This window comes from Typha latifolia, chromosome 13 (genome assembly GCF_019914945.1).
Source record: "Typha latifolia isolate L0001 chromosome 13, TyphaL0001v2, whole genome shotgun sequence".
In the NCBI taxonomy this organism is placed as follows: Eukaryota; Viridiplantae; Streptophyta; class Magnoliopsida; order Poales; family Typhaceae; genus Typha; species Typha latifolia.
The window spans coordinates 1103792-1119032 of record NC_133098.1 but is presented as its reverse complement, the minus strand read 5'-3'; the positions used below and the strand labels follow the sequence as shown (position 1 = coordinate 1119032).

Sequence of the window (15241 nt, the reverse complement as noted above, 5' to 3'; positions counted from 1 at the left end):
TTGTCATAGACAAACACAGTTAACAGGCCAAACAGTTACTTAGGTTCAATAGCCACAAAAGCAACAATGTTTGTGACCAGTAATTTGTTCTTTCCCAGAGGTACAAATTATTTTTGAAATGGGCACTTGGAATTCAATCACAGCATTGAGTCCAAATGACAGTATTGAAGCTACACCAACTCATTCAATATTTTAACAAGCAGAATATACGGAAATTTGTTATAGTGGCTCATGGCCAAAACTCCTCACTTGGGATCAGCAAAGAACTTATTGATGGATGGCATGATCTCAGGTGTTCTGTTGCGGACAAATCTCCGGAGACTATGTTCAGCATACTTTTCTCCCTCAGCGAAGTTTTCAAGCACTCCTGCAGCCCTGCCTTCCTTGCTAACCCTGTAGGAGTAACCCAGATATTAGCGCTAGTACTAAGTACTAAAGGTTGGAACATATAAACAAAATCCATCACATAAACCATGGTTCGTAGTTAAATCCCAAAATTATCAGTATAACAATATTATTTCAAATGATATATTGTTAGTTCAGTGCAAATATTTCACTTAGAACAGGTAATAAATTATTCAAATCCAGAAGAGTCATCAGTTTTCTGGTCAGTCCTTTCCATTTTGCAATACCTGACTTGATGCCAATTTATGAGAGCATATTATGGTAAATCCGCCAATCAATTTCTGAAGCCAACACACACAGTAAAGATCAAGTCTACATTACGTCAAGAACTTGAATAATTCATCCTTAGATTGATAAACTATCTATCTCCAGTATGCACAAACTTATTCTCATAAATGTAGCAGGGTTTTAAAAGACTACAAACGGTAGATAGGTGAACAAGAGATCATGTAACACCTCGGGCACTAGGTAGGTGCCTAGGCGAGTGCCCAAAATTCGAGACGTCAAAAAATAACAAAACAAAAGAAATAATAGTTAGAGAAGAAGTTAAATTAATATATACAATCTAAATAATATATTAATGCATTCTTGTTAAGAACTATAGTAAGCTATTTGAATCCACTAAGTCAGCAACATGTAAAATAAATTTAAAATTTCAAAGTCAATCTACATACTCAAATATGATATGAGATGATAAGGCGGTCACTTAAGCAAGACCTAAATGAAGCCTACTTATATTCTATTTAAGGCTATCTATGGCAGGAGCTTATGCGTTAAAGGCGAAAGTTTTTTAAAACAATGAAAGTTTTTTAAAGCCTACTTACATTCTTTCTCCTTGTATACTCTTGCTTAAGAGACTTCAATCTGCCCTATCAAGGCATAAAATGGTGTTGAGAAACTAATTTAGTCCTTCATGGTTTGCTTGTTTCATTTTGGTCACTAAAGTTTCAATTTCAAACTACAGGTTCTTGTTCTTTAAATCTTTTGTAAAATCAGTTTTTTTTACAGTTTGACTTTCATATTAGATACCCGTGTGTTGTTTGCAGCTTTCTATCATTGATCCTCGTGGCATCAATTTTCAATAGGAATTAATTTTTACAAAAAATCTATGATCTCATTTTTACCAAAAAGTAATTCCTATGGCTTCTTAAAAATAAGATGTTCCAAACCACAAGCGCTTATTTGGTAATCAACCACAGGTTTTTTTTTCCCTTTTTTTTGTAAAGCCAGAAGAAGAAATTCAAGAAGATTGCAAACCACGGGGATCTCCATTAGAAAAAAAAACGCACGAATGCATGGACTGATTTAGATTACTTCCCTAAAACGAATGTTTGATGATCAAAAGATGATGCATGACTGGAATCTAATTCCAATAATCTGAAATCCTCTAAATCTAAATATAGGGAACAACTATGTAGCTCATTTGGCTTTCTTCTATTTACGTGGATTACTCTATGCATCTCTATTAAATAAAATTACCCTCGTTTTCAGATCTTCAATCCGCATATCTCTCGTTTGCTGATTACACTTCAGATCAAAATACTATTTCCTTCCTCTCCCCATATATTACATCAATTGACAGAATAAACAAGATCATTCAACAAATAGTCCTTAGATTTCGACAACTTACCTGACTTCAGGGTTGATGCAGATGTTACGCACGAGAGAGAATCCGCAGATCCCCACCGCAAGCCCAACCGCCGCGAAGAGCGGATAAACCTACAGATCGAAGCACCAAACGGTAAGATCGGCACAGATCTAAGAGATTAGATAATAGATCGAGGTGGAAACAAGTAAATCGGTCTAGCGTTAGTACTAAGAGAATAGAAGGTAGAAGGCGAAGAAGTAGAGTAGAAGAATTTGACCTCGGGCCTCAGCCATCGGTTGACGGTGGAAGAAGCCATTCGAAGTTGGACCCGAAGGAGACTGCGGCGGCGAGCGACGGCGATGGAGAGAGAAAAAGGGAGGAGTTTGACGCAAATGTGGTTGGCCCTGATTTATTGGAATTGGATTTCGAATGTTACCCCCTGTCTTCATCTAAATGACGAACGTATCCTGCGTTGGGGTGGGACCCGCTTTTGCTCAAAGGCTATGGTGATTGGTGGAGCTTCGAAGCTTCTAGAAGGGGAACATAAAATAATGGAAACATTATCACCTACCTGCTCACAATGCTCAGTGGTCCCGCAACTTGTACCAATTAAAAAAAATTGTACCAATTATTAAAAAAATTTAAAAATGTATTAATCGGTCATTAATAATAATAACAATAATAATAATTTATTAAAAACACCGTATCATTAATTTTTATTATTATTTACCCCTATCATATTTTACCGTGCATTTTGACTAAAATACCTAAAAAATTCTCCAAATTTATCGTATCATTAGTTTTGTTAACTGGCAGTTATTATGAAGATAAGTTAAGATAACTATAGGTATAAAATAACCATAATACTTTGGACAAGTTTTTTTTAATTAAGATAAAAATAAATAAATAACTAGTTAAATAAGAAATATTTTAAGAATTTTATTTTTATTTTCAAAAGTAATAAAATATTATCTATTATGTTATCTATAATCAGGATAGCAATACAGGGCTCGAATTATTATTATTTATATAGTAGGGTGTAAATTTATAATGAAAAAAGTAAGATATTTTTAATAGATTTCTCTAATAATAATAATCAATAGATAATGTATGGCACCATAAAGAATATTCTCAGCTATCTTGTTCTGATGCATCGGTGAATGGGCTTTCTTTCTTTCTTCCTACCCAACTTGATAATTAATTGATTGTCTCTGTTGGATCTTTGCGCACTACTAATAAATGTTTGATCTACTAAGGATTAATTATAGTTTTGTATTTATGTTTCTTAATTATGATTGAGAATCGCATGCCTCTATCCTTAAAGAGTTATTATTCTTCAAGGTGTAATATTATTATTTTTTTATTAAAATGGGAACCGAAGATAAGCTAATTACAGTTGTGATAATATAAGCTTCAAAAGTATGGAAACAAAGAAGCTGTAATAAATCATAGAGAATTGTTCACATTACTCTTATTATGGTTAGCCATCTAATTTGTCTCTTTTTTTTTGTTGATAAAATAAATTCTTCGGGGCAATCATCCTTGCTATTCGAAACATCCACGAGGCTTTACACTTCAAGATGTAATACAATATTATATTCATGGGTGTAAATGAGTCGAGTCTGAGTGAGCTGGCTTTAGCTTAGGCTCAACAAAATTAACTTTGAGCCTTATTATGTAGTTTAGGCTCAAGCCTAACTGAACCCAGGCCGAGCCTGAGCTTGACTAGATGACGAGGAGGCGAAGATGGCAACTTGCCGAAGGAGGAGTAGGAGACCGATAGAGAAGGATGAGGTCGATGGAAGAGGAGGAGATGGTACCGATGACTTGTCGATGGAGGAGGAGACTGTTAGAAGAGGCCAAAGGATTCGGTCGATAGAGGAGGAGGCAGAGGAAGCTGACGAAGAGCTGGCGATTGTGGCTTGACGATGGATGACGAGGAGGCCGACGAGAGGAGGAAGAAGAGGAGGTTGAAGCCAACGCCAACGCCGATGGAGGAGGAGGTCGCCGAAAGAGACCAAATGAGATGGACGATGGAGGAGGAAGAGGAGGTCGACGAAGAGGAGGAAAATGGGAAGGCCCACGCTGACGCCCAACACTGATGGAGGAGGTGGCGGTTGCTTGACGATAGAGGCTGACAGAGAGGAGAAGGCCAGATGGGTGAGGGTGGGGTGATGACTCGAGGGTAGGGATGGGGTGATGGCTAGGTGAGGGTGGGGAGATCATAATGGGTGAGGGTGAACCGTCCAATTCACTTGAGATTGGTCAGAATGGGGTGAGGGAAAGAGAGTAAACTAGCATGTTGAGCGGAGCTAAGCCTGAGCAAGCCGATTTTTGTTCAGCCTCGACTTGATATTCAAATCAAGCCTTAATTTTAAGCTCAGACTCGACTCAGCTCGAGCCGCTAGTTTATTTTGACACCCCTAATTATATCTAGTGGAAAGGTGAAAATTATATTTAACTTCTTTACTATTTTTTTAAGGCAACATATTTACTTTTGTTTCGTGGCTTCAGATGAGTTATTAGAAACTAATAGGGTCTGAATATTATTAGTCCATTATAGAGGCTATGGCTCCAAAATTATAATAGCATTACGTGGTATTGATTTGAGCTTATCGTGAAAGAAAAATACCTAATCATGCTTGTGAAAATTACACCCCTGAATAAGAAATTCTATCCATAAATTAGAAATCTCTTATTCAAACTTTATATAGCTAATTACCGTCAAATTTAGTATAATATTAACATTATTAATACCATGGATATCAAATCCCTTATCCTTATCAATACCTACCAATATGTTGATCTCTCTAGATTTGTTGGCCCTAGCAAAGCTGAGGTTAGAATTTGTCCCCTCTAGGAAGGGTCTTTGTCGTTGATGACCGACGTAGACAAGCTCCTCCCTCTCGACTCCTCCTGCCTCTCAGCATGAAGGGGAGGGGGTATTTCCCCACAAGTTTTTTTTTCTTCTTTCTCTTATTCCTGATAGCTTTCTAGCTTGCGTGGTGTTGGATTCATAGGCTCCTCCTCTATCCATCCCGTCATTGATTAGATTCGGCTCTATGCCTTTTATGGGATGTTTTATTTTGGATTCCTTTATTTAGCACATGTTGGTTGCTTCAAATTCTCTTTCCTATCTTAGGTTAGTGATCTCTGAACTTCTAGTATTCGGAGTTTCACATAGCTATGTCTTAGAATATTGAATTGCGATGAAACCACAGGCTGGCTCGAGATTCCGTATAATATTATAAATTTGTGTGTGCCCGCGAGTCCGATACTATATTTTCATTTGTAATACTGTCTAAATTAGACTAAATATTAGGGCTTGTGTTAATAGAGTTGTCGGTTTACTCTCCCTCTTCATGTTTATCAAGTATTATCTCCTATCAGCTCTCCCTTAAAAGAAAAGTCCCATTATCATTATTTTATTAATCTAATTTAGAGTTGGAATAAAAATATTAAATGTTGTCATAGTATTCGTTTGGTGGAAGAACACGAAACCCTTATATATGAAGTATGAACTCCTTATTTATGATTTATAGCTAAAGGCCATCAATTTGGTATAATTAATACCATGCATTCAAATACAAAAATTGTCTCTCTCCTCTGAATCATAGATAGAAACGAGTATAAGAATAAATTTTGTTCAACAACCGCGTACAAAAATTATAGCTCACTCTATATCATAGAGAAAGAATAAGTATAATATTATTTATGATTACTTCGTTCTTCATCTAAACGAGGCCAAACTAATGTCGTGTCACATGTCGCCGCTGAACACGTCGTTTCTAGAAGGCCCCACCGAAGTATTCAAATCCATTTCTTCAACTTGTTGTTCTTCCTCCGCCGCCTTCCCATTTTCCCGGAGACGACGATCATGGCGCTCCTCCGTCGCCTCTCCTCTTCTTCCACGTCCTCCATCCGCTTCCTCTCCGTCACTCCTCGTGGCTTCTCCTCTGCCTCTGGCGACGAAACCCTAACGATCGAGACGAGCGTCCCCTTCACTGGCAACCGGATCGATCCCCCCTCCCGCTCCGTCGACACGACCCCCTCCGAGCTCTTATCCTTCTTCCGAACCATGTCCACCATGCGTCGCATGGAGATCGCCGCCGACTCCCTCTACAAGGCGAAGCTCATCCGCGGCTTCTGCCACCTCTACGACGGCCAGGAGGCCGTTGAAGTCGGCATGGAGGCCGCTATCACTAGATCCGACGCCATCATCACCGCCTACCGTGACCACTGCATCTACCTCGGCCGCGGCGGCGATCTCGTATCCGTCTTCGCCGAGCTCATGGGCCGCCGCAACGGGTGCTCCAGAGGAAAGGGCGGATCGATGCATTTCTACAAGAAGGACGCGAATTTCTATGGCGGACACGGGATCGTTGGGGCGCAGGTTCCCTTGGGATGCGGCGTCGCGTTTGCTCAGAAGTATAACAAGGAGGGGACGGTGACGTTTACGTTATATGGAGATGGGGCGGCGAACCAGGGGCAGCTGTTCGAGGCGCTTAATATGTCGGCGCTGTGGGATTTGCCGGCGATCTTTGTCTGCGAGAATAATCACTGTGAGTTAAAAAAGAAAGATAGAGCAGCGGAGTGTGTGATTGGTGTTATGAAGGTGATTGGTTGGATTGTTTAATCGTTTGTTGCAGATGGCATGGGGACGGCGGAATGGAGATCGGCGAAGAATCCGGCGTACTACAAGCGTGGCGACTATGTTCCCGGACTAAAGGTTGGTAGAAACGCCCTTAGCGAGTTTTCCTGTTTAATGAATCACGAATGCTACTTAGAATGTCAGCATTTAATCTAATTTGCTGATCTCGACTTGTAGAATGTGGACTGCGTGCACATGTTTACTGAAAAGCTAGTAGTTGTAATTCTTTTGAGTAGAATTTGTAAGAATATGTGCACATGAGTGTTTGTTTCCTTCACTGTTCTCATGATTACAGTTCATTATCTGGTGGCGGACAACAAAGGTTATCCGAGTTTACTTGGTCGCATTCATAGTCTACTGGTGAATGCTGTATCGATGCAAGCCCATAGTTAAAAGCCTGTCTACATGTAGAGCTCTAGATAAGCTTTATGCATGTCTTCAATTATACTGCTTGATTGGTAGAAGAAAGAAGGCTGTGAACTGGTGTAGATTTAGATTTTTCTTTTTGGTGATACTATTTTGTCAAAGTTACCAATGTAATTATTGTGTTCAATGCAGGTTGATGGAATGGATGCTCTTGCTGTAAAGCAGGCATGCAGATTTGCTAAAGAATATGCTCTTGCAAATGGGCCCATTGTGAGTACATGAGGAATTTGGTTTATCTATGCTATTCCATAATATATGTTCTTTTATGCAAGCAGTTTGGTTATGTTCAGTATTTTCTATGACTGACTTACTGTTTGACCGACACAAGCATAACTACTATATAATAGCTTCTGCAATTGTGGACGGACAATGATCCTAGACAGTTAGCTGATTATTATATTAAAATCATGTGCCCATGAAGATATGCAAACCACTGTCTGGCACTTAGCATTTATATAATAGGTTAGAATACTAAGGGAGTGTTATGACTGCATGACTACCTTGAAGCTGATATGGCGGGTAAGTCAAATATAGTTTCCATCTTTGTGGCATACAATGTGACTGACAAGAATGTGTTTTCTTACATCTGAAGAAACATTCAATTGATATACTGTTGCTGTAAACTGTAAAGGATTAACAATCTGTTTGACAGAACAACCAACAATTGCATAGATGGCTACTACCGAATATTGAATATGGCTTTTGGCTAATATACTTTCTTCTGCTTTATGCATTCAGATTCTTGAAATGGATACTTATAGATACCATGGGCACTCTATGTCAGATCCTGGGAGCACTTACCGTACACGAACTGAGATCACTGGTATAAGACAGGTAAGGGTGGTTAGAATCGATTTGTATTATAAGTCAAAACCTTGTCCAAATTTAAAAATGTTGTTTGCATTACATAACCTACAGGAGCGTGATCCAATTGAAAGGATTAGAAAGTTGATAATGGCACATGATCTGGCATCTGCCTCCGAGCTCAAGGTACTTAGAATTACAATAGAATAAGTCATGCTAAAATCCTTGAAAAATTTTAGGTCCAGAAGGGCTGCAGAGCTTACAGAGACATCCACAGTTGACTAGATTCATTAGTCTTTGTAATTTCTTTTGTCCATCTTATTTTTTGTCTCAGGACATGGAGAAAGAAATCAGGAAAGAAGTAGATGACGCCATTGCTCAAGCCAAGGTTGGCCTATATCTGAAATCTATTATTGCAACATTTCTACTTCCTATACTCATCCTATACAGGGCAGCTCCTCTTGTGTTGTCGATTCCCTTTTTCTTTGCTGCTTTTTTGGGGGGATCTCCTGCTGCTTATGTTCATGACTACATTTACTCTTTACCATCTACAGGAAAGCCCTATGCCTGATTCTTCTGAGCTCTTTACGAATGTATATGTGAAAGGTTATGGAGTGGAGGTAAGTATATGGGTATAAGTTTGTCTCTCAATTATCAAATTCTCTGCACTCTGGCACTCTCCATTGCTCCCTTATTTCCAACACAATCTCTTTCAAGTATTCTAAGTTGCTTTTGTAAAATTAAGTTTCAGGAAATTTTGTGCCAGTGTGTTCTCGTTATTCTCCTGGTTTTAGTTCTCATAGTTTAACAATTATAATATTGAGGAGCAAGAGTGTTAGTGTTTCTACTCTGCCAATATATCTTTTCTCTAGCTATTTTAGTCAGCATTATTATCTAAATTTGCCATGTTATGGATGTTGGTACTCTGGTCATCATTTTAGCACTCTGACATGTAATAGGAGCATAAGTTATCTCGTCTTGACTGCATAAGCCTCGTTGGAAGAAATTTATCTGAATGGGACATCTGGTTCTGAGCTATGATATAAGATTTAGCCTTACGATCACTTGTTTCAGGTTCTCTACCAGAAGTATATATTTAGTAGACTCCGTTGAAAGGATCGTGGTGTAGAACTGAGGTTTTGGTTTCAATTTCATTAAGGAGGCCAGGGCTATACATAATAGTTTGCATTTACTAGGTGTAGTAGTTTCTAAACTCCAAGCAGGAGAAGAGGGGGAAAGAAATAAACTTTGGAATCTAAATCCAGTAAATTCAGCAAAGATCAGCTAGATGGTTGGCTTCCTAGCCTTGATCAGCACCAGTTGAAAACATTGAGAACAGATGCAACGTTCAACTCTTTCCAGTAATAAATCATAGTCCGAATGTACAACCTTATAATCAAGATGTGTCAGATACTTAGACCATAAAGAACTGGAAATTCCAAAACCAAGCGTGTCCTCATTTTACATGGATGATGCTTATTAAGTTTGTTATTGAGGCTAGCTGATTCATCCGTTCCATATATTCCACGTGTTTCTTCTTAGATTGAATTTGAGATCAGGGGTATGTTCATTTAACATTTCTGTTTCCTGTTAGTGTATTTTATTTTTTATTGCCTGTGTTCTAAGAAGAATGACAATCCTGGGCCCTCTGGTGCTCTTTCGGCTGCCGGGAGGCTTTCTTTCCCCCTAGGATGAACCTATCTGCACTGTATTGCGAACAAACCACTATTGATGCTTGTGTCATGCAAATACTATGCCAGCATATATGCAACTGAATCAAACATACTTCATTGCAGGCTTTTGGTCCAGATAGGAAGGAAGTGACGTCTGTTCTTCCTTGAAGTCAGCTGTTAGAATTTCAGTACTCTTTCAACTATACGAGGAAGTAAGTCTTCAGAATGCTTAGAGAATAAAGATGCAACCATGCAGGGTGAAGGTTTTGCCAGTCCTTGGTGTTTCTTCACGGCATATCGATTGTATAGAGTCTCTTCAAAATAAGTTTTAAAAACGTTTAGCAAATAAATGTGGAAGGCGAAGATTCTGTCACATATTGGTCTTCCTTGCAAATCACCATGCACGAAATCCTCTTTGAGGGCCTTCCTTCAGTAGTATTTATTATTGTTTTATATATCTTATTGCTGATAAGCATATTGTTTATGTATGCTATACGATGTATTGCATTGCCATGACACCAGCCATGTCGTCTGGGAATTGGATTTCTCAGGTGGATTGGATGGATTCTTCATGGGCTTTTGAATTTCTGTTAAGTTACCAGTAGCTTGTTTTTAGTTGTATCTCTTTTGTTGGATATCATCTCTCTTACGACCATCTCGATTCTCGGCTTTGTGCTCATCTCTTTTTTTATGAGCTTATTCTCTCATAATAAAGAAGCCTCTTTCTGACATGTAATTTATAGAGAACACCTGGTAGCCAAAGGACAATGGATTTTGTTGCTGTCTTGAAGATCTCGGTATCATCAAATAGCAAAGTTCTTGTTGACCTTTTCCGATATTTTCTGGAGAACAGCACCTTAGAACACACGCGTCCATTGTAAAGTATAGGAGAATGAGACTTTTGTTAGTTACCTACTTTATTTACAGCATATAGCCTCTGTTGACAGTGACAACAGTTTGCCGTGTATGATTCTCAATGGCTCAATGCCATTACTATCACAAGTTTTTGACACTTGCATCCATCAAAGACAAGCTTGCTTCCTGATTGTCTTGGGACTGATGACTTCTATGTCAGCAATATCAGGTACCTTAATGTCCATGAATCACCCTCCTTTACGTGATTCATAGCTATGTTTAGCTAATGCCTAATTGTCTATTCTTAGATTCCTTACTCGATCTCACCTATGTCGTTCTGGCACTGGCACCATATCCACCTTAGCAGGAACTAGGAAGCTTCTTTTAGCATGGGAGACAGAAGAGTATTAATTTGACTATTCTCACTTTATATTTCTCGGAACGTATCCTTCACTATATTTCACATGGAGTGGAAGGTTCTCGAGGGGAATGGAACATCAGGGAAACCACATGCTTGGTCAACTTTCACACGGCCATGGTGGAATCATCCATGTGGTACACATGACCCTTGAGCAAATCATTACACACTATAAGGTGGTCAACTTTCACACGGTTCATACGAGTCGGACAAATCGTATGTCTCAAAAGAGTAGGAGAATTAATGGTCGATTCGTCAGGAGGGAAAGGCATCGATTCTATAGATTACACAGTCTTCGACGTTTAGAAAGGTACCACCTGTATATTAACATTCGGTTCCCATGTGCAGTATATACTTGCCTCTCTGTAGTATGAAGCCACGTCGTGATTACTTTATACATAATGTGCCATCTTCGGATGTTTGCCTATTATCTTTTGCCACACTTACTACAAGGAAGGGATTATTCCCAAAACATCTTTATAGCATCAATTCTTCATCACTTAAATATCACCTACTTAGTGTTAGAATTCATATATACATTAATCTAAGAGCAGCTAGGCTATAGGCCGGGCAGTAAATTTAGCTTTCTATCATAGTTAGATTGGATAATTACATTAAATCTCATATTAAAATATATTATAACTGGCCAATTGTCCTCACAGCAGACTTGGCACAGTAATTCTTTTACAAAATTCTTCTATATATATATAGATAGATATATTCAAACTCCCGTCTCTTTTGGTTGAGGCTGTAGGGTTCCGCCACTTAGGCTAATAACGTTGAACTCATCGTCTACTTACGCCATTGGGAGTAGAGAATTAGCAACTATAATTATTGGTTAATCGAAAGTTTAGTATGGTACACAATGCGTGTTTATTTTTCTTTTGGCCACTAATGAAGTTATGCCATGAACAAAGGTGCTGTCCTCTATGGACTTTCCGAAATCGAAAGTGTCATCGCTAAGGAAGGAACTTTCTCGGGTACTTGTCATGCAATTTTAATATAGTAGATGACTTGATCGTTGCAACCACTGCGGATCTAAAATTGACACGTTCTGATCTTTGTATATATGATTGTAATACGTCTTCTATGACGGCCATGGGCCAGCAACAGCTACACGTCAACAGAAGACAACAGAACGTCATTTTAATGATTTTCGCTAATACTGATGCCGCTTAATAATCCACTTAAATTCATGTTTCCCTCCTTATAATCAAGGGTAATTTATCGTAATGTGTGGTTTATTTCACAAATACTAGTAACCGGGAATTAGTATATAATTGTTTGAATATAGAGAATTAAATATATATTTTATGAAGAGTGACGAACAAAAAGCTTATTTAATTGAGTAATTTTTCCTATATAATTATTAGCTTAATTGTAAATAGAAAGAAGAAAAAATCACACCAATTATACCACGTTTTAACATTAGAAATACGATCCCAATTAAACGGAGATATCATTCTATTATTTTTCGATACCAGAAACATATTTACGCCGAAGACTTTATTTTAATGGCAGTCCCTTTCATGAACATGGGTAGCACTTTCCATCTAAATAAAGCCTTACGACTTATTCAAACAACATAAAACCAAGTTAATTAAAGCCATAACTAACAAAAGAGATGTTAAACTATTATATAACGACTGCCGTTAATTTGAATTAAAAGGTTGTTATAAACGTAAAACCTAGCGACGTGCAAACTTGTAATTTTCGAATTTATTTCATATGCCATATTAAAATCTTAATCAGTTATTAGTGCACAAGATGCCGTCCAGCTATCCAACCATTTTAGTGGCCATAAATTAAATTAATTGCACCCGATAAAAAAAATAATCCCATATAATATTACGTATCTCCAACTACTAAGCCTTGGGAACGAATAAAGAAATCTAAAATCGGAAGCTCCAAAGCTGTTAGGCAAAGGGATGTTGGCCAATAAAATTGCGCCACGTTCGGTTTCCTCGAATCCAACGCACCAACCCTTCGCCTTCGTATATTAACAGCTCCCTATTCTTTAACTCCTGGAGTAAGTATTAAGTATAATAATCCAAGTGGCTTTTTGTTTTTTAATTACGCGGTTTCACGTCGACTTAAGTAAAAGATATTCGCGTCTCTCTCTCTCTCTCTCTCTCTCTGCGACTCCGCTTTATAATAGGACTATTCGACCCTTATACTACCGACCAATTCTTATTCGAGAATTAGGGCAAGTGAGAATAAGAGAGAAGAGGAGAGAAGAATAAGCGTACCTTAACGGGGCCGCGGCCATGGATTCTTATCCGGCCATGACTATCCTTATTCTCATCTTCGTCTTCTTGTCGAGTCCGACTATCTCGGCGGCTCGTCCCATCTCCAGCGGAGGAGGCGCCGCGGCAGCAGCCTCCGCCCTACCCCGCTTCGCTGAGGCTCCCCAGTTCCGCAACGGTGACGACTGCCCCATTTCCACCGCTGGAGAGATCTGCGACCCTAACCTCGTCCACGTCGCCATGACCCTCGACGCCCACTACCTCCGTGGCTCCATGGCCGCGGTCTTCTCCCTCCTCAAGCACGCCTCCTGCCCCGAGTCCATCTTCTTCCATTTCATCACATCCGGCTCCGGCGACGAGGCCCTAGCCGCCGTCGTCTCCGCCTCGTTCCCCTCCCTCCGCTTCCGGATCTACCCCTTCCCCACCTCCCTCGTTTCCGGTCTCATCTCCTCCTCCGTCCGCGCGGCCCTCGAGAACCCCCTCAACTACGCCCGCAACCACCTCGCCGACCTCCTCCCGTCCTGCGTCTCCCGCGTCATCTACCTCGACTCCGACATCCTTGCCGTCGACGACGTCAGCCGCCTATGGGAGACCCACCTCCCAGCCGCCGCCGTCGTCGCCGCCCCCCAGTACTGCCACGCAAACTTCACCCGCTACTTCACCCCTGCATTCTGGAACGATCCAGAGCTAGGGTTCCGCGTCTTCGAGGGGCGGCGCCGCCAGCCGTGCTACTTCAACACGGGAGTGATGGTGATAGATCTCCGCCGATGGAGAGCTGGAAACTACCGGAATCGGATAGAGAAGTGGATGCGATTGCAAAAGGAGAGGAGGATATACGAACTGGGATCGTTGCCGCCATTCCTTTTGGAGTTTGCTGGGGAAGTGGAAGGAGTCGATCACCGATGGAATCAGCACGGGCTCGGAGGGGATAACTTGACGGGGAGTTGCCGGCCGTTGCATCCGGGCCCGGTCAGCTTGATGCATTGGAGTGGAAAAGGGAAACCGTGGGCTCGGCTCGACGCCGGCCGTCCTTGCCCGCTCGATCGGCTATGGGTACCGTACGACCTCTATATCTCTCCGGCGTCGGCGGTGGCAGCGGCGTCGATGGCGCCGTCTTCTTCTTCAATCTTTTCTTGGTAGATACGAGGTATCAAATTTTACCGAGCCGGCGAGTGTACAGTGAAGAAAGAGAAAAGAGGAAGGTTAATTCTTGGATTCTTTACTTCGTTGGTGTATAAAGATGCGACGGAAATCAATTTATTTCTTTGTTGATAGAAAGGTTATATATATTTCTCTCTTCTTTTTCTTTTTTAGTTCTTTGGAAATTTTCATGGGGAAAGAAGGCCAACAAGTGTTGGTGACTTTCTATCTTTTGATTTGAATAAAGATTAGATTTATTTGTTAAATTTTTTCCTTTTTCTTTTTTTGTGTGTGTGTGTGTGTGTGTGTGGATTATTTCTATTATGCTGTGTTCTTTTCCTTCTAATTTTCCATCTCTCGTCTCCTATAGAGGCAGAGGTCTCCATTGAAATGGTTGTCATGATCTGATGCGGTGTAAATTCTAAGCTAGGTAGCAATGGAAGCTCGACAGGTGGTGCTTTCGAGAATCTTAATACCCTTTAATGCCTTTTTATTTTGTGGAGATTAGACCACGAAAAGAAGAGCGAAATGATTAACCTTTGTGATCCAAGGATTCGTGATGTCTCTCATAACTTGTAGATTCAGAAATGGCGAAAATAAATGATGTTTTTATTTATTTATTTTCTTCTAATAATGAATGTAGTTAGTGGTGGGAATTAAATATAAATATGATTGTAATCTTGGTAGACCTCTGTATACAGGCTGGATGCAACCAATGACAATCTGTATCCAATATAAAAAGTGGATGCAATTGCAGGCGCAGAGTCCAATGATTTGCCTGCATTAACTGGGGCCCAACCAAAGGTTGCTCTTTTTCTCTCACTGTGTGTGTGTTAGCTGACTATAGCTATAGGTATTCTTTTGTCATGAAAGTGTACAGGTTAATTAGATAAGCAGGTGACCAACTTGGTCTACAAGTTTCAAAAATAATGATAGAAAACGGCATTCGACCAGCCGACCCACTGCAAAGAGCTCGTCTTGCCTGGCATTACAGGTCAGGTCAAGAGAGCGGTTCTAATTTTGTTTGTCTATCGT

At 40.0% G+C, this 15241-nt stretch overlaps 3 protein-coding genes across 3 annotated transcripts; 2 read left to right on the top strand and 1 right to left on the bottom strand.

Moving 5' to 3' along the window:
- Positions 1-19: 19 nt before the first annotated feature.
- On the bottom strand, positions 20-2433 carry LOC140799896 (uncharacterized). The gene is made up of 3 exons (XM_073154421.1): positions 2271-2433; positions 2036-2124; positions 20-393 (listed from the first exon to the last, which is right to left on the bottom strand). The coding sequence occupies exons 1-3, from the start codon at positions 2307-2309 to the stop codon at positions 246-248; spliced, it is 276 nt and encodes a 91-aa protein (XP_073010522.1). The 5' UTR covers positions 2310-2433; the 3' UTR covers positions 20-245.
- Positions 2434-5739: 3306 nt separating this feature from the next.
- On the top strand, positions 5740-10168 carry LOC140799879 (pyruvate dehydrogenase E1 component subunit alpha-1, mitochondrial-like). Its single transcript, XM_073154397.1, has 8 exons — positions 5740-6555; positions 6643-6722; positions 7203-7280; positions 7809-7904; positions 7989-8060; positions 8209-8262; positions 8429-8494; positions 9671-10168. Exons 1-8 carry the CDS (start codon positions 5871-5873, stop codon positions 9713-9715), a joined length of 1176 nt encoding a protein of 391 aa, XP_073010498.1. The 5' UTR covers positions 5740-5870; the 3' UTR covers positions 9716-10168.
- A 2684-nt stretch (positions 10169-12852) lies between these two features.
- LOC140799880 (probable galacturonosyltransferase-like 2) lies at positions 12853-14472 on the top strand. Its single transcript, XM_073154398.1, has one exon. It carries the CDS (start codon positions 13088-13090, stop codon positions 14204-14206), a length of 1119 nt encoding a protein of 372 aa, XP_073010499.1. The 5' UTR covers positions 12853-13087; the 3' UTR covers positions 14207-14472.
- The last annotated feature ends 769 nt before the right edge of the window (positions 14473-15241 follow it).